General features: G+C 40.4%; 1 protein-coding gene across 1 annotated transcript in view; it reads right to left on the bottom strand.

The window, feature by feature from the left end:
* The window catches only part of SUSD5 (sushi domain containing 5), a gene marked incomplete at both ends in the record, with an annotated part of 41,333 nt that extends 15,563 nt beyond the window's left edge, over window positions 1-25,770 (bottom strand). The window contains 3 exons of the mRNA XM_084280010.1: window positions 4,121-4,239; window positions 17,069-17,246; window positions 25,677-25,770. Of these exons, the coding sequence (XP_084136136.1) occupies window positions 4,121-4,239; window positions 17,069-17,246; window positions 25,677-25,770 (391 nt within the window). The remainder of the gene's footprint in view (window positions 1-4,120; window positions 4,240-17,068; window positions 17,247-25,676) is intronic.
* Window positions 25,771-26,937: the final 1,167 nt, after the last annotated feature.

Here is a 26,937-nt window from a genome sequence, read left to right as displayed (position 1 = left end):
CTTGATTGCACAGACACTAAAGTATATGTAATCCTTCTGTGGATAAAAATACTGAGTACAACTAAGAATACAAAGAACCAAAACTCAGTCATAGCCAAGTGCTGCTTGTAAGCTTCCAATGTTAGAATGCCAATACCTCTTCAGCAGATATGTCTTGTAAGAGTTTATTAGCTTAAATAGCATCACCCAGTAGCTAGAAATTCACTGACAGCTACACTCAAAGCTCTGGAAGATAAAGCTGTTGCTTAGAAATTAAATAGAAATTTAATAGAAATTAAAAGCTTCATATCCACAGCAAAGCATGACAAACCCGATGAAATGGTTCAAATATTACATAAAGCAAACTGCAGTTTGATTGCTCTGGCAAAGCACGTTTCATACAGTTGCTGTAAAGAACACACTGATTTCTTTTCTTTTTTTTTCCCCTTAATGCTGAAAAAGGCAAACTGAAATATGTACATAAACCATCAGGCTTTGATGGGCATCTGGAGCCAGCAGTCATGTTTAACAAAGTTTGATTTGCATTTATGCTGCACGCTACTACAAGTTGCTGCCTGTTTAGTTTTTCTATGGTGGCAGCAAATCAAAGCTTTGTGGAGTAGAGATCTTACTTGCTGCCTGTAAATACCAGTGGGTCACCCAAAGAAAGAACCAGTAAAACTTGGGAGCTATTAACAGAGAGACCTTTCCTTTGTCATGTTTGAAAAAAGCACACAAGAAAGAGAAACAAGAAGATTACTTAGATATGGAAATGAATGGTATCTGTTCCTACAAAAAAAAAAAAAGAAAAAAAGACTGGCAGGAAAAATTCCAGCTTTCCATTTTTCTGGCTTAATCTCTCCTATACTTTGAGGCATTTTCTCATGAGCTTCAATAGACACTCGATCAGTCAGATCTGACTAAATCCTCCATTATCAGAATCGGCAGAAACTAATATATTTTTAGGTAGTTTTTGACACTTGGGGCAAAGAGAGAAACCTTCTGATCTCAGCAGACTCTGAGCTCGTACAGAGTTGTCTTCCTGGCTTTAATGGCTGCATAAAACATTTGTTTACAAGAAACTGAGAAGACACATTTATCTGTACTGCAAAAACCTGCAGCTATACTCACAGCATTTATAAAACATTACAGCTACATCTTTCGCTGTCAAACATAACGCTGGGTACCAATTCCCTGTAAAACATAGCTCTTAGTATCAAAGATTGCTGTGATCCTTCTGTGTGTACAGAACAAAATCCATTCCAGAAACGGCAGGAAAAAAAGAGAAGGTATCTCTTTCTTCACGATTTTTATTTGTAAAAGCCACCCAGAGCTCTGGGTAGCATCTAACTGCTGCTCAGTCTGTTGAGCCATGCTGAGGTGTATGCTCAAGCAATTCAGCTGAACTCATTTGCATGCTAAATGTTGATTGAGTAAGGATTAATTATAAATCAAGACCCGAGAAGGGAATTTTGTGATGATTTGTACTAAAAGTTTCACAGTGGTTCAAGATGCCCTTTGCACAGCCCTAAGAACTGAAGGTAGAGTTGTGAAGAGCTATTGACATCAACTCAGTTCCTGAAGAAGAGAAGGCTGATATAACTGTTCCCTCTGTCCATACTCAACCTTTCAGTCTCTCTGAGTCTTAGGCTGGTTTTAACCAAGTCGGACAAAGAGGGAGAGCAGTTGTTGAGTGTCTGCTTATTTTGGTAAGGTGAATTTAAGAGAGGAAAGAGCCAAGCCAGGCATCTTTTCCACTGGGATGAGCAGCAGTAGGACTCAACTCTTACCCACTCCCACAAGCATACTCATACCTCTAAGGCAGCCACAGCACATATGGTCCCCTGCCCAGCCAGCCATGCACAGACCCTGCAAGGAGCTAAGAGTGCTCTGAAGGCGGGGAGGGTGAGGTGATGGGTACAGGGTGCAGTTACAGGTACTGGAGAAAGAACCAGATTAATTTCATATGGGACTGCAGGTTATCGGTTGGATGGATATGGAAGAAATGAAAGGGCTTGCGGTTACTGTGCATGGGGACATAGGTCTCAGTGTAAGAAACCTGGGATTTATCACTTCTGGCAGGGCAAAACAACTTCCTTTTTGTACTTGATATCAATACACAGGTCTTAATACTAACGTATTACTGTATTATAATTTAAATTGTATCAATTAAAAACAATGCCCACTTTTTATAAGAAAGAAGTACTCAGGAGGTTTCAAGTCATTAATCATAACTTAGGTAGTTATTAGCCCCATGTACAAAAGAGCAGAACAGATGTGGTTTGTCTGAGGCTATGGTGCCAGGATTCCTGTGTTCTGCTTCTTACTGGATATTTACTTCCCAAAACTGAAAGTGGCATCCCTGAGGTGTAAGATGTTCCTTCATTAGTCAACTGCTTTTTGCTGGCTTATGTGTTACTGTGTGTTAAGGCTATTTCCTTTCTGAACTCTGTTCTTTTGATAGCAAGTACAGAGCTGGCTCTGCCACACCACTTCACTTGAGCCTTTCTATTCAAACGTTGACTCTGCATCCCAAATTTTTTATATATTCAAAGAAGAGAGGACCTTATTGTCATCTGGAAATGTTTCTGTGTGCAAGGACTGTTTAGAGGGTGCATTGGCCTGATATCCTATTCTGTCATCAGGAAACTCTCTGCCTGGTACAAAACAAGTTGTTCACAAATTGTCTCATTTTTTGCAAATGACCCAAATTTTCTCCTGAGTTTTAACTATGCAGTTTCTGAGTCCTGTGGAGTTCTCCTTTCTGACAAGCATTGTCGGACGATGCTTTTATCTTCACCTTTACTATCCATTTACTGCAAGCTGTAACCAAACGCAAAAGTCAAGCTTGGGTCCTTCCCTGAGGTCCAACATCTACGTGTAAGCTCAGGCACAGCAGGTGGAGATGGGCAGGGGAGCACAAGGGCACAATGGAACAACAGTGGCCAGAGCAATGATTTCAGCATCCCACAGCTGTCCCACCCACTGCAAGACTTTTCTTGGGGGTGGGGGGGGACGGGATGGACTATGACAAAAGGGAGATTTGAAGGAAGACAATGAGAGAGTTTTGTAGATGTTTACAGGGAGCTGCTCCTATATGTGAGGACCAGCATGGAAGAAAGCACAAAGGTGCTTGTGTGACAGCACTAGCAACTGGGTGATGGAGCTGGCATCGCTCATAGCAGCACGGAGCCCGAAGCTGGAATCACAAGGGCTTACTTGAGACAACGGTCAGTCAGACTCTGTGATTTTTGAATGCCTGGGTGCGCATCAAATATGCATCACCTCTACCACAATTTACTTCAACCATATTTTCATTTCCACTGCTGCCACGGACTGTTCATCAGAATGTCCCCCCTGTGTTGTGAACTTGCTGTTCCTTAGTAAAAGCCATCTGCTAGCACCTGCTTCTCTTGGAAATGAGGTGCAAAACTTCACTGCAGACACCAACAGTCTCTTTCAGGGGTTCCCAAACTTCATTATACAACCCTGCCTATCGGTAATAATTTAGTGTTTGCCTCCAGAGTCCATCTTTCCTTGTGGGTGCTGGCATCCGAATATCAAAAAGTTTCAGCATCAACTTAAATTGGAAATAATTTGTGTTTCAGTGCCATCCATGATACATCAGAATCCCTGGCAGGCTGGTTTATGCTTGCTAACCAAAAAAAAACCAACTCCCAAACCTCAAAATTAAAATGGAGGCAATAAAGTTAATTGTGTACAAATGTTGTGTACTGATAGATAAGCCACAGTGTGGCATTTTGCAGTTAGAAGACAGCTTTCTGAATTACATTCGGGTACAGTGCTGAATGTGGGAGATGCTTCAGGCACCTCAGTTATATTGGTGCCAGATATATTCTTTCCCATAAAGTATGTTCCGTGAACACAAAAATGGGTTGTTCCACATCTGAAATGCTCTTTGAACTTGCTAAACTGCAACGAAGACAAAAGCAAATGCAATTTCTTTCCTGCCACCAACGTCTTTGTATCTGTTGTTTCACTAGGCGGGCAATTACCACCAAGATTTATTCCTTAACGTTCCTTCTTTGCCTCTCAGTAGTACAGAAATTTAAGGCAAACATTTCTAGTGTTGCAAGACAGCTATGACTGCGTATCATTTCAACAGTATGTTAGTGCTGACCTTCATCCTTTACACAAAAAGCATCATATTGGTCATTCACAAAGGGAGCGGTTTCAATTTTAACATCAACGGTTTTCACGCTGTGCTGTTTTCTGCCCGTCTTTCTGCATATAATTGTCCTAAAATAAAGAAGAAGAAGAAAAATATAATCAGAAATCTTCTGGAGTTGTACATGCAAGTGAAATTCGGAGATCTCTCACCACAGTACTCAGGCTTTAGCCTCAGCTTAACTGTTTTGTCTGTTGGCACGTAAGGCATTAGTGCGGGAAGATGTATGAAAAAAGCCAAGGGAGAATTAGAAGTAATAAATGTTTGCTGTAGGTCAGTTCAAGGCATAGGAAGCAATAAAGAATGTTTATCTAATTATGTTATGCAAAAGGTTTAAACATCTGACCAAGTCCCATTGTACTTAAAGTCACATTCTGCCCTCACATTCCAGCAATACAGATCCCCACCATGGCACCTGGATTAAAATGAATTGAAAACTCAAGATTTGATCTGAAAGATTACAAATCATTAGCATTTTACATTAAATGACCATTCAGGTTGCATATTTAACTGCCTAAAAGCTAACAAAGGCAAGCTCAGAACATTGATCTTGAAGTCTTGAAGAAAAACTCCTATCTTTTTTTAATAAAAGTAATTCCACACCTTTGTGTAAATTCCATTTCTTCTGGTTTGGTACACAGCAGTACCTAATCCATCCTATTGCCCTTCACAGGCCTGAACAAAGGTAATAAATCCATGTTTGGTTTTACAACTCTGTAGATGCTGAACATGAAGGGAGAGACTACTAATTATCTCATCTCTCCACTGTACTGGATGCTTAAATCTAACAAATAGAAGACTGTTTGTTGTACAGAACACCAGTCTTAGTGTTACACTGAAGGTTACAAAGCCTGGGAAAGCCAATTCAGGCCGAATTTTTGCAGCTGGATATTAATGGTGTTATTTTGCGGACAGCAGGTTTGTAGCAGTGTTGCACAGTCAGCTCCCCTAGTGAAAGCAAGACAAAAATGCTTTCCGCCGAGGAATCATTCCAGCAGAGGAAATTTATCATTTTCTATTGTGCAAGGGTTGAACTAATTTTGCTGTCAGTCCCACACTCAATTTGGGGAATACAATAGATGGTGACTAACTGCCCATTTGCTGAGCATGGAAATGACCCAGCGGAAACCCAGTATTTGATCGTGCACTTAAATACCATATAATAATTGATTTACACAAGTGAGCTGAATTATGACTGTACAGACCATCTTCATTCTGGCATGTGTGAGCTTTTGAGCAGTTAAATATGCAACTTTAATGTTCTTTTAATGTAAACAAGCAAAAGCAATGTGAAACAAGCCATATGGTCATGGTCACGCATACGTACCAGAATGGTTCCTACCACACTTAGGCTCTGGAAAATGACATGATGTCATCCCTTACTGAAAGCCAATTTAGGATTTCAAATCAAATATGTTTCTTTTTTGTTAGGAAAACACCCCTCAATTTTTGGAGGCAGGTCCCTTGAAGTCCAATGTTCTCCATACAACTTCAAAAATAATTTCTCTAGGAATTTAAAACATTTGAAGTCTGAGTCCTCTAAGTCAGTAATCGGGCACCTAGATAAAAGTGATGTGATCTACCAAAGTGAGTTCGGGTGACTGGGAGAATCAGGCCATTGTTTAGAAAATTTTGGTATGTGGTCATGTACTGCTCCACAAGCTCTTGCAAGGCCTAAGCAAATGAAACAGTTACGCCCCCCCCCCTTCAAAAAATGACTTACCAACCTTAACCTTGCCAAGAATTACTCATTTAGGTACCTGCACCAGTTACACCTCGCAACACTGAGAAGACAGGTACTGACATGTCCTTTTGCCTGTAATTTGTACTTAAATCTCCAGACACTCTTAAAAAACCAAAGTTTTGAAGATTGTTGCCATGATAAAATTTTTGTCTCTGAAAATCAGGCCACACTCCTTTCCATGCTCAATCATGCAATACATTTCCTGACACTTGGAAGACACTCTTGAAAAACTTATCTTGAATTTTCTGATTTCTAATTCCAGTTCCTACTTAATATATTTTGCTTCTGCCCAAAGCGCTGTAATTTCTTTACCATTTCTTCAGAAAGCTAAGAAGTTATCTGTGGGTGATACATCCTTGGTATACTCTGGTCATCTCCAAAGCAGGATACCTGGCTCAACATGTAAGGTTGTGTATTTCAAGAGCAAGTTGTTCTTTCTTTCTTTTTTTTTTTTTTGTAAGTATTGTACAATGAATTACAAGTTTGCAGTTAATTAATTTTAAGAGCATTTCTTATCTGCTATCCAACAAGACCAAATTTACAAGAATGTATATTTCATATAGTATTAATATTTTGCATTAAAAAAGGCTTTAAATGATATAAAGATTTTTAAAATGTATTTTCACTAACCTTTTTTCCTATGTGAAATTTAAAGCTTGCTCTTCCTGTCTATCTCTTTTTTTTTTTTCCTACAACAATCTAGACACTGGTTAATCTTCTACTCAGGACTTTAATTTGTGGTGTTGTCATATAAAAACTGATCTGATTAAAACTGAAAACATTCTAAGTAATTCTTAGATTAAACACATCATGTCTTCTCCAGATTAAACAGATCATACCAAAAAAAAAAAAGAAAAATATCTATTTCAGCTCTCCCATTCCTCCTTCTCTACCACGCACTCAATCCTGCAAGCTTTAAGCATCTTCAGTAACCTGTTATTACTGCTGCTGAAAGGAGTTTCAAGAGCGCTCAGCATTTCTCAGTAGTGGGTCTAATGATCAGACCTGCAGCGCCTTTGGCGCAGAAAGAGTCTCATTGCAGTCAATAGGACCCCAGGTATGATTAAAAATGCACAGTAACAGCTTCTTTTATCTGAGTTCTTGAGGGTGGGTATGTGTCTCCCTAAATCCTAAGACGCTAGGTTTTCACCTACAATTATAGGCTAAATACATAGGTACACTTTCGCCCCAGTTCTAAAGCCTGGGTTTTGATGCTTTTGTCACATTTTTCATTTAAGGACTAAAGAAATGGCTATCAATTCAGAATTCAACATATTTCAAAATTCCTTCAGTAACACTACTGCCATGCTGAAAGGAGAAGCAAGAGACTCATGCATTTTTCCTACTCTTTCCAGAACCCCCCTTGAGAGGCTGTGGAAATGTGTCGCCAAGTGCATTTCTTTACTGCTTTGAATTGTTGCACTGGGACATGCATCATGGCTGAGAGAATGCCCCAAACTTTATACTTTTTTAGGGATACATCCACCTACCCAGCCACTTGGAAGAATGTAGTCATGCAGGGAATATTAATTCTATTTGTTGCTACTTAAACAGACTTGCTTGTTACTCATCTTAGCATACATTGTGATTTGGTGCTTAGAGAAGCCTAAATGCATGATTTTGTACCTTGTATTTAAGAAATAGATTCAATTTTATTTTTTCTGGAGACCTCTTCTAAAAGAAGATATGCTCAGAAGAAACATACTGAGTTCAGATTGCAGATCATCCGTAATAGTCCCCTACATTTAATACATATCTGCTTTAAAAAATCTGTGTGTCCTTGAAAACAAATCTTATATGGCTATGAACTCACAATCACAGAATAAAAATCAATTGCACATACTATCTCTACAGACCGTGTAAGTACCATACACTACAAGTAAGGTAAAAATATAGTTGTGAAAGAAGGGGTTTTAGCAGGGAAAATGGAAATGCCTAATGGAAAGTAGGAGGGTGACTGATGGCATCTCCTTTGGTTCCTTGACAAACCAAGACAAAAACTACTGGGAATCTTCTCAGTCTACTACTACCCAGCCAAGAAAGACAACCTGCTTCATAATGCCTCCTCTCCTCTATGTTGAACTCAGCCTAATTTCTGCTGTATGACTCGATTCATACAACTAAGAACAGTTAAGAGTCCTTCCTCTGTACCTACCCTGACAGAAAGATCACAGGTTGACCAAGCTGATTGTTGCTTTTCTGTTCCAAGACTCAGGTATTGCATTTATCATGTGCACAAGAGGAGAAAATTTAATATGTAGCACAATGAGGTATGAACCAGACTTCCTAGAAGCCTTCAATTTATTCTTGTGCTGGTTAGTTTTTTTTCTTATCTGTTATGTAATTGATGAGCAATTGGCATATTTTGCCCTTCTTCTGACTCCGCAGTTCAAAGAAGGAAATAGCAGAAAATCTGGCATAAATAGTATTTACTTTGGAATATGTTGTAATATGCCATTATGTAATACATATTATTAAAGTATAATATCTAAGAAACGTATTATTACTATATATATTAATGATACACTTGAGTCAAAGTAATGATACCTCATTTTTATATTGTGTATATGCATGTATAATAAAGATATATAGGTAATAATTACAAAATATTAATATATAAATTATAAATTTTAGTACTTGTATTACCCACTGGTACTTCTACTTTCTAAGATAATTGCATAGCTATTCTTTAATCCTTGAACATTTTTCAGTAAGCCCAAGTTAAAACACACGGAGTTAACAGCTGAGTTTGTATGACATAGCGTGATCCATCAGCACAGAAACCAGTAGGTGGGACTGGGATATTTTGTAGTCGCTACTTTATCTGCCAGTTGATCGTAACTTTTGCAGTCTTAGTCAATAAATTCACTGAACTGAGTCAGAACCGTCTTATGACATTTATTCATAGTAGTATGAACTTGCATATGAATATATTCAACTCAGAAGAACATAATCAACAATGTGTTAGTTGAGGCACTGTGAAAGTCTGGTTCACAACATAATATAACAAACCTTTCCCTAATTAGAAAGTTAAAAACTTCATCACTTCTCTTAGTCAAGATCGATCTCTAACATCCTGTGCTGATTTTTTTTTTTTGTGGGGCAGCTTTAACACTTGTATTTCAGTAACTAGGTGAGAGGAAAAAAAAATCAGTAGTCTGGAAGCCAAACTAGGGGATTTTTATTCTTAGTCTTTCCCTTCTGTAGTTTGGGAAACTGCAAATTATAAAGCTGGCTCTGACGAGGAATAAAATATAAATGACATGTTCACGATTACCAAAGGGAAGAAAATATCCCTGAAAAGTCATGAAGGGGAGGGAGCACAGGTGGGCTTTGGAAAGTCCATTGACCGGGAACTATAGAGGCTAATTTTGGCTGGATGCAACCCAAAGAAAGCAGCTGCTAAGTGTGACATGAAGACATTCCAACAGCAATACTGCCACTGGAAATGTCAAAAGGAGGTCTTACCAAGGCAGAACCAATATCCTTTAGATTCTTAAAAATATACATCAAAATGCAGCCTTTTGTGCTTAAAATTGTACATAGGACTACTGAAATAGTAAGGCCTCTGTTCATTAAATAAATATGGCCCATTCATGCAGACTTTCATACTGTAGCCTAGTATGAAAGATTTTATATAGACATTTTACCATAATGCCACTATGTACATACAATTTGAGCATTCTTAGTACATGTAAAGGAGAATCGTGTTGCTTCCTGGCCTGGACTAGTTGGGTGCTCAAAGACACATCAAGTGACACTACAAAGTTGGTTTTACTCAATTTCATTTTATGGGCTCCATTTTAATCCCTGGCTTGCATAAGGGATGTTATTTATTAGGTAACAAAGGGTTTAAAAAATAATTAAAAAATATTTGCTGACTGCTATGTATTTACAAAGAAGCTCAGTTCTCAGACAAAAGGCTTTCATATAGGACAAAACGTAACAGAGATTATTCAAAAAAAAGAGGGGGGGGAAATTATGTGAAGTTCTCCTGAAAATTTGAAAATCAACCTCATTAGAACTAACCAGCAAGTTAAAATCCTGGTATTAGTCTCTCTTGTGCATTTGTGAAGAGTAAGCATATCCTCTGTCTGTCTTCATTTTGCTAGGCTGAACCAGCTGATCACCTTTAATCACTTTTGATAAGAGAGGTGCTTTCTTAGACTCATCCTCATCTGAGTTTATCCCTTCTGAGCCTGGATGCCAAAAATTACATTGCACTGTTTTAAGCAGTGTCTCACCAGTGCCTTGTTCAAGCCCTTCGGTACTGCCCTCACTCTCCTGGAAGAGCTGCCGGGTGTCTCTTAGGAGGACTGATTTTCCTTTTTTCCCTAATTTTATGTAAGTTATTTTATTTTATGACAGGCTCACCGCTGTCTTGTGTTCTGTGACTACACCCAGCTCTTTCTCCTGTGCTGTCTTTCCCAGCTGAGCTGCTCGCTTAACAGAGAAATTCCTATTAGTCTTGATGTAATACTGCTACATTGCACCCCATGCCTGCTGCTTCATCTCTTAAGTCAGGCTTACCATTCTTGTTCAATGTTGTGATTTTCCTTGGTCTTAACCATGAGTTCTAACCTTCTGGCACTAATGCATTTCATTAGCATACCCCTACTTTTTGTGCCAAAGTTTCCTGGAGTTTTGCTAAAGCCCTCAAAGTTTGTTAAAACAAAACCAGTAAAATTATGATTTAAAAGTACAAGTCCCAGCTAAGTAAATGGCTACTCCAAGGACTGTGACACTGCAGTTTAGCAGATGGTGTTTTGGGTGCTTGTCCGAGGAAATAAATCAAAAATGTCTATTCTTTTGTATGATGCTTTTCCTGAAAAAGTACATTTCCTAAAAGCTCTTCCATTATTGAACTGTCTGTTTTATGAGACCCATGGCTGTCATATCTTTCCCATGCTGCCTTCCCAGGTTGTGCTGAGAAAAGATTCACATCCCAGCCAAAGCTGATGCAAAGCGGTTCATGTCCACATTGCTCAGTGACACCATTCCTTGGAGTACACTGACCGTGTCCATACATTAAATTCAGATGTCTTGACTGAGCTTCATGTAGAAATCCCTATTCCTAAAACACAATTACATTGGTTTATCTCTGTATGAGACTTTCTGAGTTGATTGGTGAGAGAGATTGGTGAGAAGACCAAGTCATCTTCTAGCAGAGCATGACACCAGCTGTGGACTGTGACATGTTTGTGACATGAAGACATTTCAGACCTCCTCAGACCTCCTTGTTTCATGAGCAATTTTAGCATTTTGAATTGGACTATGTCTTGCCAGCTATGTCTGGATTTTTCTCTTGAAGGGAGTTAATCGACCTACCTCATGCACATGTCTGGGAGAAAATTCATATGCATTATCATCAGGAAGCAAAGCACAGCCTTGAAATAAAGCAGAGAGCTTGCCAAACTGACATATCATTAGGACCACTTCTCTGCAAGTAAGCAAGCCGGCCTGTGATAGGGTGTACACCAGAACAAATTTCATGGGGCCCACAAGGCCACACACTGGTGAGAGGACTGGCAAGTGTTAGCAACTGACCCTCATTTCACTCCTTGGGTATTGCTTCTTTTCTTTCCCAAGAAATGTGCTGTTATTGCCCTACTGCCAGGTGCTGGGCAAGCCCCACACAGTGAGCAGAAAAAGAAGTAGGTAGTCTTCTGAAATGTCATTTCTGAGTCTTATTATTACATTTCCCACTGGTGTCATCTGCAGCAAGAGCCCTGTTGTGTTTGACGCTGTAGAAACATTCAATAGGAGTCAGTGCAAAGCCCAAAGAGCTAACAAAAGGAAGGAAAAAATAGAGATGAAGTCATTTTCCTAGCAGCAAACATCTGGTTTGTGGTCAGCCAAGAAAAGAACTCCAGCCTTCGGACTCCCACAGTAAGACTTATTCTAGCTGATTCTGCTTGCTCACACCAGAGTTATTCCCTCCAAAATAAATCCTCCAGAGACTGGGTAGGAACCAGCCCAGGGCAATTTCGTGCAAAGGAACAGGTTGACAGCCCTGCAGGAGGTCTAACATAATAAGACATCTGTGCTGAGTTGCAAAACCCTTATAGGAGGAATACACAGCTTCATTCTCTTGTAGGAACGGGATAGGACAGCTTCAGCTTTTCACTCCCAAAAAAGTGGTGGAAATGAGTAAATTTGCTATGAATACCTTAATGCAAGCTGATGAGGATGTTTACAATTTTGAAAATAAACAGCTGCTTTATAATACTCTGTGCACAGGGCTGATCATAAGAAAAACTGTGCCATGTTCACTTTCCAGATTTCAAAACCCCCAGAAATGAGCATAAGCCTATACAGGACACACTGCCCAGTGCTGGAGGGCTTGACACGAGGTTTTCTGATGTGACATCTGAATTCAAAAGATAACAGAGAGAGCCCTTCAGAGAAACCTGCCACCTTTTTTCATTTATATTCTGGCAGATCTGGTTTTACTGACTCACTTGTCTGACATGCAAATAAGTCATAAGAGTGTCATTTTTTTGTATAAATAGCTATTAGGGCTCATCTGACAAATGAGACCTGCCTAACGACATTTCATTTCCTGAGATGTAACAGTGTGTAATGCTTTATAAGTTACATGTGTCAGGACTGACTTGTAAATGGTTTACTTCTGGGCTGCTGGAAGAAGTTACCCCTTATCCTCTTAAGACAGTGGCTTTTCTCTAAAGGTCCCCAAGCCCTTGGACCTGCCAGTGACTCGCTCACACAAAACAGCCCTGAACTCTGAACTGCGTTGGTCTGAACAGCTGAAAGCGGAAGGCAAAAACATCCCCTTATGCCTGTGAAAGAGGTCCTGTCCCAGGCTGCTCAAACCACAAAACCACCCAGCCCATTGTCTCTTTGGAGTTGCTGGCAGGGATCTATTTGTTTAAGCAATTTCCATCCTACACCAGTTGAAGTGAATCATATTTGTTGAGACCTGCTGCATGGGCTAGTACTATATGCAGGGACTGATGTGAGTTAGAGAGTGAAACCTGAGCATTTCCACCAGCAAATTGCTGTATTCTTCCACCAGCATCACTCTCTGCATAACACTGGGATTTTAACACCCTTACTAATAGCTGGTTGCCCACTTTTTTCACTTCTGACTTAAAATAGACAAGAGATGAGCACCTCTACCAGCACAGCTGAGGAGGCAGCAGTCTCTGCAGTGGGTCAATAAGAAGTATGATATAGTTAGCTGCGTGGCCACAACCTCATGTGTTGTTTGGTTTAGTGGGGAACTTGGCAGTGCCAGGTTACTTGTTGTAACTGATGGTCTTAAAGGTCTTCTCTAAGCGGAGTGATTCTACGATTCTCATTGGAACCAACAGTGGATATGCCATTATAATCCTAAAATTATACATGAAGACCATGAGAGGGGAGCAAATCTCTGACTTGTTCAAAACCTGGAAAACTGATCTAGAGGTGAAAAAGTCCTTACATCTCTGTTAAAACTCCTGGTCAGTCTTAAGTCTGTGAGGTGGAAGGAGGAGACTGGAGCGTGTCAGAAAATCTGCAAAACTATAATGACTTCACTCACATTGTTTGTTTGTGTTTACTTCTACTGCCAATGTCTAAGCCATTTTTCCTCAGGGGAAAGATTCAGATACCTTCCAGGCACCAAATAAATAAACCAAATGACATTCTTCCTGAAATTAGGAACTTCTCTTATCATCTTCCCTCTTATTCTTCTCCTTTCTGATGTACTGTCCAAGAGGATGTGGGACAACATTAGACTAAAGCTCTGTGATCTCCACTGGAAGCCAGTCAGCTGCTGGGACCAGTCCAAGGTTTTAGATCCACTCTGTAAGTGGTGGATCAGGTGGATTCTGAACAGTTTTGGACCTCGCAAACATGGGGAAGTCACTTATCTCCCTGGACCATTCAAAGATGTGGAGATCCATTAAAATAAGTAACGCAAGGTGTGCCACGTGAAGAATCCTTCATTTTGGAAACAATTTTCCCTACTTTTGTAACCCTCTGGACATGCTGTGAAGCTTGATTTCCCCTAAGTATGGATTGAGGTTTTTCTATTTACCAGCTATCCCTTATCTTTGCTGTCATGTTTCCATTTATCAAGTATATGCCCAAGGTATTGACTAGGTAACTGTAGATGTATTTTTTTAAATAACCAATTTAGTAAAATACTTTGTGTCCCTTCTTAATAGATTTCCACTCCATTAATCATTCTTAAGTCCTTTTTTGAGCCTCCTTTAGTACATTTCTTAAGATGTGGTCACACTAACAGTATTCAAAAGGAGGCTGTTACACTGACCAATATGTGTGTATGTGTGTTTATATACACATATCTGTTTATATATATATATACATATGTGTATTTTTCATATTCTCCACCCCATTTCATACGCAGTCTAGAAACATCTTTGTTTGCTTGTTTTTTGCTTTTACTACAGCTGCAGTTTAACAGAGCTTTTCTTTGGGATGTCCTCCTATCTTTCCTAGGCTGACAGAGGTAAATCAGAAACCTGTAAGATATTTACAGATAGATTGCATATTCCCCCTGCATGCATTATCATTGAATTCCATTTGCTGTGATATTGTCCATTCACCTAAATCCCTCTGAAAAACCTCTATATTCTACTCTTGAGCTCGAATAGCTTTGTTTCATTTGCATGTTTTGCACTCAATTGCTCATTTCCTTCTCTAGAGCTTCATTAACTAACAGTGAAACCAGTTTAGCCTTTTTAGGCATTATGCTTTTCCCCAGAGTAAAAGAAAAATAAAATGCAGTTCACTGAACCAAGTAACATACATTCCCAGCCACGGGTAAAACAGTCCCAGAGAAGAGAGCATAAAATTCCAGCTCTGAAGAACTATTCTGTCTGGTGAAGCTCTGCAGTGAAGGTCAGATGTGATGATGGCACAGCAATGGCATGCTGACGTGCCCCCACAATGTCCTTTCTGACAAGAAGTTGAGAGACTCACGTATTAAGGACAGGTTTACTGGAGGAACGGAGTATGGAAAGTTCCTTCCCTTCCCGTTACTATGATGAGTACATTCTCACATCACTGCGGTCCGATGTGTACAATAGTTTCACTGTATCCAATTTTGATACTGAAGATATTCAGGGACAGGTCCACCACTGATCTATTAATAGTTGTAGCTCCAGTGCCTGCAGTAATTAATTGAGGATCTCTCCAGACTAACTAGCAGTATTGTTTAGATAAAGAAGGGACAGTTTCTTCTCCAACACTTGTAATCATTCCTTACTTCCACAATACAGAGACTATATAAAGGAACCTGTAAAACAACCCTGCCATGCTCTTAGAAATGGATAGTTTTCCTGGCTCTTCAGCCTGCATGACATCTCAGTAACCGCTTAGGAAAAAAATAGTAGTGTTTACACCCCTGTCTTACATCCTGAGAGAATTCTGGATGGGTTTTAATGACCAAAAGTACATACAAATGAATTTTTAAAAAAACTTTTACATAAAAAAAAAGGCATCACCAGAACTAGTTGCTTTTGCTTGAAGTTGTTCAACTATCACCTTGCATTAATAGTAGCAATTTTCTGTCCTTTGGAAACTTTGTCACTAAAAATACACAAAACACTAATGCTTTCTTAAATAACTGGTAACTGTCACAAAGTCCAGTAATACAGTAAAGTTTGGGAACTTGGAAACAGTATCTTGATAAAACAAAAGTTTATCACCATTGAACGTTGACAGGAGATTAGATATTGCCCTCTAACTCGTGAGAACTTTGTAAAGCACCTCAAGGGAATGAATCTACGTATTATACTAAGGCTGTGGCTGGTAAGCATGCTGAAGGAAAGATTCAAGAGAGAAGGGGCTTTGGATCTACCCATGGTCCTTCTGGGAAATTCCTCTATGGTCCCAGCTTCAGTGATATAAGACATTCGTGCAACCCTCAGCTTTTTCTTTTGCTTTTTTTTTAAACAAATCTGAAGCCTGTCTACCTGTTCCTGAGGCATGCTGTGAAGACTTTCAGCTTGGAAGAGATGGTGCAGTTGGGATGAAGGTGCTTGGACCAGTGTAGTGCCACTTAGATGGACCCAAGCAAGACTGAGTCTGAGTTAGCTTGAGTTCAAGCCACAGCAGAATGGCATGGTGACAGGGCCATGCTGCTCCCAACATAACAGCTAGCACCTCTGTGGACATACGTTCTCAAAATCTTCAATGTCACCGAACATCATTGGGACTTCTGCAGTACTTGTGAAGGCTGAATTTAGCCTCCTGAAACTATGATCAACAGAGAGAAGCAGCTTCCACCACGGGACACTTACACATTCCTGCTTTGAACTGTTCCCTAAGGAGGCAGCGATGCTTCTTGGGGAGGGTGCAGGAGGCCAGTACATCTTGCAACACGATCTGTAAAGCGAGGCACAGCTCAGCCTAGTGCCATGTCAACTCACCTGAGCTACCTCAAATAATAGGATTCAGCACATCAAGTGACAGCTATCAGTTCTCTGGTGAACCTTCTCAACAAACTCTCTATTACATGTGCGTTATCATATCTAGAGTCACACCTTTTTGAACGTGCCTACTGTCTATTCGGACATGCATAAATACGTAAGACAGATAATGTGGTTTCCATAAAAAGCTAGGTTTGCTGTGTAGAGAATAACAACAGTCAGTGGGAGCACTGACACCAACTCCAGCACCGTGACCTCAGCCTGTGATCTCCTTTAGGGCTCAGCACCCCACTACAGGCCAGGCGAAGAGGAACTGCTCACCTTTACTGTACAGAGAGGTTATAGAGTCTCCTTCTCTGGAGACATTCAAAACCTGCCTAGATTCGTATCTTTGTGATTTAGTCTAGGTGATCCTGCTCTGGCAAGGGGGTTGGACTAGATGATTTTTTGAGGTCCCTTCCAACTCCTAATGTTCTGTGATTCTGTGAACCACAATGACATAATTCAATAGGAAAGAGGAAAAGGAAATTGCTTCCGATATGTGAAATACATGATCTGAGACCAATAAGCAATTGTGTCCCTGCAATATTAGCTGTACAAAATTGATTTTGCAGGGAGAGTGGCCGTATTTAGCTATATGACACAGTGCTTGAGTTGTGGCCAGTCTTTTTTTGGTAACATTCTTAGTCAAGGAGGAAAACTTGCTCGACAGCTACCGTTTATACTTCTCAAGAAGGGTTATGTTGTTGTCCTTACCCAGTGGAGCCACCAGCGAGCCATCCTGTGGTGCAGTCAGCAAAAGCGCAGTCCAGAACAGCCCTTCTCAGTTCTTCTGCAGTTGCTAAGCGAGCGCTCAGGTCAACACAAGCTTTCTCAGCTTCAGCTAAATCCAGACCCTGAGAGTTGTTCTTGGACTCAAGTGCAAATACTTTCCCTGCAGCACCAAGAAAGGACATGTCACTCATCATGGTATTGTACACGCTACGTATTCAACGAAAATATTGAAAACTATCACCAAATAAAGTCTCCTTGGTTTTACTAAATTCATTTTAATAGGCAACCTACTCCTTGGAATGAGTAAATTTATCAACACTGTAAGTACCTTTGCCTTAGCTTTACTTTCAGTTTTGTTCATCAAGAGAAAAACGAGTATGGCTGAGGCCCTGTTCACTGCCAGCCCACAGGAGAAGCTTGTCCTGCCTCTATATGTATATGCTTAAGACCTGGAGAGACAAGGCATGACAATACCTCATATGTACACACATAGACAAAGTCATAACATCTCCCATAGGCTGTAACTCTGGAATGAATTACTAAGCACTTTACAAATACATTTATAACAACTTCATCCATAAACTGAGCACAAGTCAGTACTGCAACCCGGTCTTCCGTGTTAGAAATAGATTTATACTTATATCTAAAATCAAAACAAAGTCATTCTATGACAACTTGTGCCCAAATGCTGCTGCAAAGCCACTCTGTTTCCATATCTTTCTGGAAGGATAGACAGAATTTTTTTCTTAATGCAAAGCTTTTTTTGAATGAGCATGAGAACATATTTAGCATAATAATTTCTTGTGTTATTTTTATTTTCAGTTTAGTTTATTTTAATTTATCTAGCACAGTGAAAGCTGAAAGGGTGAAAGAGGTTTTGGCAACTGAGAACAGGGAACTTGGGGTTTTGGCAGTGAAGCTTGAGAAGTTACTGGGTTATGGAATAAACACTTTAGCTGGATGTCTCCAGAAAAGAAATAAACAATGAGACAGTTAACAATGCTGGCATTTAAATTGCCATAAGTATCTTTTTTCTGAAGATAACATCCCTCAGAATACTCTCTAAATTTTAAAGGTACAAATTTAGGTCACTTGCAGGTGCAGAAAGACAACTTTTAAGAACTGTTCATTCAGTAAATGCCTGGAAACACTTATGTCATTTCAAAAGTAAATTAGTGGCAGTGGTTATATGAATGCAAAGCCTCCAGCATATACTGAGCATTCACTATGTAGCTAGCCTCACACTCATAGGATGTATTGACCAATATCAGGAGTCCTTCAGACTCATTCAGCCCGATTCTGCTCCGTGCCACCCCCACCGCACATTATTTCAAAAAAATTGGTACCTCTGAATCTAGTCCTCAATATAGGGAATTGCTGCAAGGTAGGTCTCTCTGCTCTTACCTGTGCTCAGTTAAACCCACTGGAAGGATCACAGTCCTTACAGCAAAAAATGCAAAGTTTCTTTCAAGTAAATGTGTTTACATTAGCAACCAAGTGCAGATGGGTCCTAATGAAGATTTCTACTTTGGTGGGAATTCTACATGTGCACAGTAAGCAGTTGTCCAGAATTGGGCAGATAGCAACTTAAATTTAAGTGGGACAAGCAGTGATGAGAAGGAATGTGAATTCAGAGTATGCAGAGTGATTTTCTCACAGTTAACCAAGGATTGTTAACCAAGGATTCTGGGGACTGGAGCACCTCTCCTATGAAGACAGGCTGAGAGAGTTGGGCTTATTCAGCCTGGAGAAGAGGATGCTCTGGGGAGACCTAATTATGGCTTACCAATACTTAACCAGGTCCTACAGGGAAGTGGGAGAGTAGTGATAGGACACCAGGGAGTGCAGTGACAGGACAAGGGGCAAGGGCTTCAAGCTGAAAGAGGGTAGATTTAGATTAGATGTTAGGAAGAAATTCTTTCCTATGAGGGTGGTGAGGCACTGGCACAGGTTGCCCAGAGAAGCTGTGGCTGCCCACTCCCTGGCAGTGTCCAAGGCCAGGTTGGATGGGGCTTTGGGCAGCCTGTTCTATTGGAGGGTGTTCCTGCCAATGGCAGAGGGGTTGGCACTAGATGATCTTTGAGGTCTCTTCCAACCCAAAACATTCTATGAGTCCATGATTGCAACCCAGAAGCACAGATCAGGGTCCTAACCACTAGATTACATAGTCTCTTGCTTCTCAATTATAAGCACTACCATGAAATGTAATTAGAACAGGGGAATTTACACAGAGTGGTGAAAACAGCAAGCCTCTACAGTTACAGCCCTGAGTACCAAAACCTCAGGAGTATTTCAAAATGCCCCAAATAATGCACATGACTCTTGTTGTTTCCAAAGTCATGAATACACGCAGTGAAGTATGTGTGGGGTAAGGAGATAATATAAGCAGAAGGATGATGGCTTTAAACAACAATTCCCAAGTTATGGAACAACTTTCATTAGTAAAGGTAATCAGGGATTAAGTGTAACACTTTTACTGAGGCTTTGTCCCAGCTAAATATTGTGCATTTCGCAATTTCTCTGTCAGAATTCAGACATATAGGTCAATTTTGTGTAGCATCTGACTTAAATCATAACTGTTAGTTTGACATGGCAGTGAGCCCTTTTTTCCAGCCATTAGTATTTCAGTTAGAAGACTTGAAAAAACCCCCAAAACCAAAACCAAACCCAAAATAACAAAACATTGATTTCCATCTAGATACAATTAGAAAAAATAAGTTAATCATTTGCTAACATGTGACAACTTCATTTTTTAAATTACTTTAGCTAGCCAAGGCTGAGGCTGAGACAGTTTTCTGTAACTGTTGCTATGTGTTTGATAAAACTTAAGATAAATTAACTTTTTAATAGAAACTACGAAGATGCTGGTTGAAAACAGACTCTTGTCCTTTCAAAAAGTGTCTGGGGTGTCCAAATTATGTAAGCAAATAGGTTTTAGGGTAATCTAGGAAGGACTTAAAGGTTGGGAAAATTACAGTGAATGGCTTCATAAGAAATTCTGGTTAGCCAGAAGTGGATAAAGAGGGTTGACCAGCTTACTAGACATACCTGGGAACCTTCTCCAAAGCTTTAGAAACTCTATGGTTATCTACCCAGTTTTTAAGTTGTGTTTTGCCCAATTTATTACTTAGAAAATGCAATAGCCAGTTATGGTTCACTTCTCTGACACTTGGGCAATGGAACAGCTGGATTCCCAGTACCCCAAGCTGTGTCACATCACTGAGGGGCATTTACAAGGAAAAAAATATAGCAGACATGCTAGCATGGTAATAGGAAAAATACAGAAGCACTCCAAACCAGGAAATCACAATTGAATTCTGCTTTTTACAGGGGCATACAAGACAGGAGGTGGTGTGGAAATCTGTTCTCAGAATAATACGTAGTTTTCTAAAGACTTTTTAAACAAAGCCAGTCCCTTTGGTTTCAAGATCAAGATAAAAATCCATGCAAAGTAGTCTTTCTCAGGAGGCTTAAAACACATCTTGAGTTTAGCAGGTTCAGAATGAAAAATTTCCTTGTCACAGTTAAGTTTCTTTCAGGTTTCCCTTTGAAACCAGTGAAAACATTTTCACTTCAATGTTAAAACATAAATGATAAGACATAATTCTTCCAACTAGAATAGCTGGATTCATAGTTCTGAAGAAAAAAATCACACTTGAAACCAAAAAAATTTTTCTTTAATAACTAGCCTGTATCAGTAGCCTCTACTATTCTCTGGTAACTAATGTTGCAGAATATTGATTATGTTTTGATATATTGATAAAAGAATTATTTTTATTCTTGTTTGGCATGAAAACTTTGTAAACAAGCAATAACTGAATATAGTTTTCACTTAAGAGTACCCTAATATAGTCTGATTGAAAACAGACCCATACAAGCATGGATCTCAAGTCCCCTAAGATTCACTTTTACCACCTTGTTTAATTCCTGCATAAATAGGCTGCAGATTTCCCCTAGTAATTCCAACATTGAGTCCAAAATTTCATGGCTGAACTGGAGCATGTCTTTACAAAAGGCATCCAGTCATGATTCAGTGGCTCCAAGTAATGGAGAATTTACAGCATGCTTTAGAGTAAACCATTCCAATGGTTCGTTACTCTCACTCCACCTTATTTCCAGTTTCAAATTTTGCTAGACTCAGCTTCTAACAGTTTACTATGCTTTTGAGATTAAGGAGTTGTCCACAATAAGGTACATGGAAACACAAAAAAGGGACTCCTCAAAAACAAAACCAGTCCAAAACCCATTTCTTCATACTTTTAGGTACCTCAGTGGTATTAGCAGAATTTTCTTCGTTACCAAGAAGGCAGTTTGGCTAATTTATTCTAATACAGTAACAGATACAACAAGAAGTTCTGAGGCGTGTAGGCACGGTTCAAAGCCCACTGAAATGAGTTCAAAGCTCTGTATGTCTTCAGTGGGAAGAAGAAACATAAAACTGCATAGCCAAGAGTACTTTGAAATAAAAATGTCTTTCCCAAATAATATAAAATGAAACCACTTTAAAAGGCATGCCCAGTGTGCTGATCCCATGACATGATACTTAGGAGCTCAAAGGATAAAACCTAATCAGCAAAAACTTTTAACAAAATAAATGTGGTGAAAGATGTGCAAATGTGGAGTCTAATTTATTTCTACTTAAATGTTAAAAAATTAAAATTGAGGTAAAAGAGAGCAGAGGAAGGGAAGGTCACTTCTGTACTTCAAGAGCAAGTTAATTTCCATTTCTATGGCCGTGTGTAACAATGGCCTTGATTGTAACAGTAAGGGTGGAGGTTTGAGTAAAACTGTACAATTACAGTCAGAGATTTGGGTAATTACCAGTTCTCCTTAGTGTTCATGAATGCAGAGTTTATTCCTGTGAGAAACTAAAGCGAATGCAGTCTCATTTACTTCAAGTAGTTTAAAGTATCACATTATCTGGAAAACAGCAACACTGGGAGATTACCTTTGAGTTCTTCCTCACGTAAATTCAGTTTGAGCTTAAACTTTAATTGTAGCACACAGTCTAGGATCAAATATTTGGAATTATTTATGCGTTTATTTTTGCAACATAGAAGAACATGTGCTGTTTTGTCAGTGGAAGCCTGAAATGCTTAGACACCTGCTACTTCTAGAGAAGGCACAAGAGAAAAAACATATTTTTTTCCCTTTTTTTTTTAAACAAAAAAAAAGTGTAAGGCAAGCCAAAGAAAAGAGTACAGTAGGGTTTTTTCCTATTTCTGACATCAGACACATGTGGTTCTAGGTTAGAAGTATGTATCCTTCAGATCCTCGCCTAACTGCGCCTAGCTTTCTGGATTCAGGGTCTTTCCAACCACAGCCTCTGCAGTCACTATGCGTGGTCACTACCAGATGACTGGCTTGACCACTACATCTTCCATGTAACCTAAATTTAGCCAACAGATCAACTCCATTCTGGAACAATTCATAAAGCTTTCCAATGAGCAATTTATTTTCAATTCAGGAGTGTCTTTCTACAGTAGATTAACCACCATCATTCTCTCCTGATACAGTCCGTGTCAGAGCAGGTACTCCACAGAAAACTACAGTTCACAAGTATGGACATTTTAGCAGCTGTGAGAATCACAGAATCGTAGAATCATGGAATGGTCTGCGTTGGAAGGGATCTCAAGGATCATAATGTTCCAAGCCCCTGCCACAGGCAGGGCCACCAACCTCCTGGCCTCTATCTACACAAAGTTGCCCAGGGCCCCATCTGACCTGGCCTTGAACACCTCCAGGGACAGGGCATCCAATACCTCTCTGGGCAGCCTGTTCCAACACCTCACCACTCTCTCTGTAAAGAACTTCCCTCTAAGATCTAATCTAAACCTTCCCTCCTTTAGCTTTAGTCCATTCCCCCTTATCCTGCCATTATCTACCCTTTTAAAAAGTTGATTCCCCTCCTGTTTGTATGTTCCTTTTGACAAAAGGGGAATAAAAAAAAAAAAAAACAGAACAAAACAAACCAGAGGTGACTCCTGTAGAGGACATGTGAAGCCACATCCTTGTTCTCCTATCCCAGTGCAGCTGCAAAGAAGATTTAAAGAGCCTCCCCACACACTGGTACAATGGAGACCCATCGCAATAACCCACGTCACTCTCCAGTAGCTGCACTAACAGCAGTGGCACGCCATGGCACATCCCAGCAGGAACAAGCCCTCTGAGAAGCCTTTCGTCTGCCTAACCCCAACCTCAGCCACCCTTAAAAAGAAAGGTGCAAAGCAAAACAAAGCTATCTTGTATGTCGGCATTTACCTTGGTCTTTCTGGAGTTTATCTGTGCTACAGCAATATGTGCTGTGATAAATACTAGTCAGAAGAGATCAATTAAGCTTCGAGGCTTTACGCCTTCACCAGACCTCGATGGTCTCCTGTTTTATTGCCTGCTCTCGGTCGTTATTTGTGTGGGAGACAATAAAGTGAAAGTCTTCCTCGGGGAAATACGTTGTAAGTGGTGTCGGAGGTTTGCCTGTAACAGGGGCCAGTCTGAATTTCACAGGGTTTTTACAAGGTGAACACAAAATCCCTTCAGCAGTTTGCGAAGTTTTACTTTCAGTTAAAAACAACAAATACACACGTAGGTACGTGTCACCCAGAGCAGTCCTTTGGCACTTAAGTGACATTTGCATGTATGAGAGAGTTCACGATTGTATTTTCACCTACAACTTACAAAATGAGAAGGAGGGGGGGGGGGGGGTCTGTCTGGATCAGGCCAGACCCTGCTATAAAAGAAAGTATTAATCCTGTTTCATACTTTCAGATCTTCTTAATAATGTCAGCCTACCTGCAGTGGCAAATTTTAAAGTTCACATAGAGTGATTTTTTTTTCCCCTGTATCAGCTTATAATAAGGCATATGGTTTATAGGACAGTGTTGCAATTATTATATTTATATTAGGAGAACACACTACAGAGCATGTTAATAGAGGACCCGCATATTTTTCACGGTGATACTCAGAATTAAAATAAAAATAGAAACTACGGTATTATAATAACACTCTACAGCTGTAATATACCTCAGATATTCTACCCTTTAATTCTTGTAATTGCTTTTCCATGTGTGAAGTAAATTTGGCAAACTGTTTAATGACAATTAAAATCTGTCACAAACTCCGGCTTAAAACCATCTCCGACACTTTTTCCCCTTTGTCTTTTAGAGGATGTCTGTTTAGGAACCAAAAAGATGACATTAATTCTATAGAAATAATTCAAGTTAAGAGTTGCTCTTGAAAAGATAAGGGAATTCTTCAGATGGAGCATTTTTAGCAGAGGAAATTAATTATTCCTGCCCTGTCTCCTTCCCTTAAGTTCCTCGGAGAACCTTCTTGCAGGGGTATGCATTTCCCCTCCACCCCGTATCAGAGGCATTTTGCTAGGGAAGGAGTATTTCCTAAAATCAGAATCACAGTTGTGCCTACCGCAACGCAGTGCAGTTGCCTGACGCATTTCTTTTCCTTTATTCTTAATGAAAAGTAATTTTCTTCAAGTTTACACGACAGGGCTCTGTTATATAAACAGTATTTTACATGAAGCAGGAGAAACATGCAGGCAAGATTAAGTTTCTCCTTTTCCTTTGCCGTACTTCATCATCAGCTGAAATAAGCTTAGGTTAAAGAAGAAAAATTCTCTGAGAACAATAAGGAGAGGTTTTTATTGCCCTGTAATGTTTAAGAGCTGTTATCTGGAATAATGCAGCAAACATCGATGGCAAAGGATTAGTGTACCAAAAAAAAAAAAAAAATAATGCTCCTGAGATGGGGCATAAATCTATTGCAGCTGTGAAAGTGAAAAAAAAGTGGCCACTCAGCATTGAAACCGTTGTTTCAAAAATAAATCATCTTTTTGCTACGGCAAGTTGGTCCTCATCGCTAGAGGCTTAGTCATTAAAAAGGGCAATTGGCTACAGGAAACTTTCAAGGGATGCAGCTAATCGGGATTGTCATCAGTGAGGAGAAAGTCCCGTTTCAGAGTAACTGGCACCTCAGTCAAATTCGTGTCCCGATCACGTCCCCCGGCAGTTGACGTGCAGCTGAAACTCAGGTGCAGAAGGGTGAGCAGTCATCTTCCCTGAACGTGTGTGGTACCGAATGGAAAAGTTTATAAGGAAAAGCTTCTGACTTCTTGCCTTCTCTTCCTCAAGTACCTGCCTGTATAAATCGATCTTGGGGGGCATCTGTAGTGGGCAGATGGGGAGTTCTTTGGAGAAAAGATACTTCTAATTACACAGAGAGCTCTCCTTAAATATAGCTGAGTCTTCTTATTCATGTTCTGGCTTTGTTTTATTATTCTTATTTCCTCTGGAAAAGTTCACTATCCTGTCATTTTGTTGTAATAAAATAATCTTAGACTTCTGGGATCTTATTTCCTTTCTCTGCTTAACCCCAGAATATTTGTAGAGTCTCAAAAAAACTCTGAATCAGATGTTTTCTAACCCAAACTGGGGCGTGTATTTAAGTTTCTTATTTAAAAAAAAAAAAAGTAGGGTTGTTTTGGGGTTTGGTTTTTTTTTTCTTCCAATAACACATTTCAACGTACAGCTCTCATTCCAGCCTTAGCAACCCAGCCCAAACTGAATGGGGGACTCACCATCAGCCTGAACAGAGATGATCTGAAGGATGAAGAAGACAGATCCCATACCCTGGAGAAAGGTGAGAGAGAATCTCTGAGAGCCTGAAGCCATTGCCCTGCTCGCAAAAGCCCTCAGCCGCGGGAGGTTGGCTGCCGAGGCTTTTTCTCTCTCCTCCTCTGCACTTTCGCAGCGGGGTCTGTGGTGACGATTTCAAGGAGCACTTTCCCTCGGCAGGATCCTGCGTCTTGGGTTTGCACTGAAGGCGGGAGGGGTGGAAAAAGAAAGGGGGAGGGAGAGAGGAATCCTTGGCTTGGCTGGTGTGAAGGGGAGGGGAAGGGGGGGGGGGGCGGGTGGTGGTGGGGGGAATGTCCAGCCAGCTGAGGTTGGGGAGAGGCTTTATCCAGCCCAGTCTGCAGGGCACTGCACACATAGAGCCGGTGTGAAAAGTCACATTACCCTGTCAGTAAACACCTAATGGATCACGGTGGAAGAAATGTGAAAGCCAGGAGGCAGAGAAAAGGCGGGGGAGAGGGGGGGATGACAGGCGATGAGCAGAAGAAATCCCTGGCTGAGAGGAGAAGGGGAGCTAGATAGCTGGCGCTGGTACACGGTGAGTTTGCGGGTTTAGCTGTGCATCTCCGGAGGGATGGGTTCGGACACAGGGAGTGCTTTCTCCCTGCAACATGAAATCCGCCAGCAGCACGCTGCTGAGACTTGCGGGGCAGGGGCAGCAGCAGCAGGAGTCGTCCTCTTCAGGTAAGGGCTGAGGAAAGGCGACAGATGCCATGGGACCCTGTTGGCCGAGCCTCCCTGAAGATCGGGATTGGGATGGGTTAATCCTGTTATTGCAGATCCCGCTTTCGGGACGGGCATGAGGAATTGAAGGCTGAAGCGGGAGTCTGTCAGCTGGTTTCCATCAGTGCTCCTGGTTCAGATGAATGGGTCGGTGCCGGTCAGGTTTAAACACTCTGAAAACAGCTGATGAAAGAAGTGTCCAACTCCCACTAGCACTTACAGCAGTACCATCTGTCCCTTGCTCTCATTCATCCTATATTTGTCCCAACACAATTCAAAAGAAACCCCAACAATGAGAAAACATACCGGTAGTGATGCCAGGATTTATTTCACTAAATATATAAACGGAATAGTTTTGTGTTGCTGTTGGAACTGAACACCGCTCAGAAATGTTGTTTTCATATTCCCATCCTATTTTGCTTTTATTTCAGCTTCTTAAAATTTTTTCCCTTAGCAATTCAAAGCTGGGCAAAAGCCGCTCGG

The sequence above is a fragment of the Gallinula chloropus genome (genome assembly GCF_964237585.1).
Source record: "Gallinula chloropus genome assembly, chromosome: 2".
NCBI lineage: Eukaryota > Metazoa > Chordata > Aves > Gruiformes > Rallidae > Gallinula > Gallinula chloropus.
Note: the sequence above shows the minus strand (reverse complement) of the source record. Positions and strands in the feature narration are given on the sequence as shown.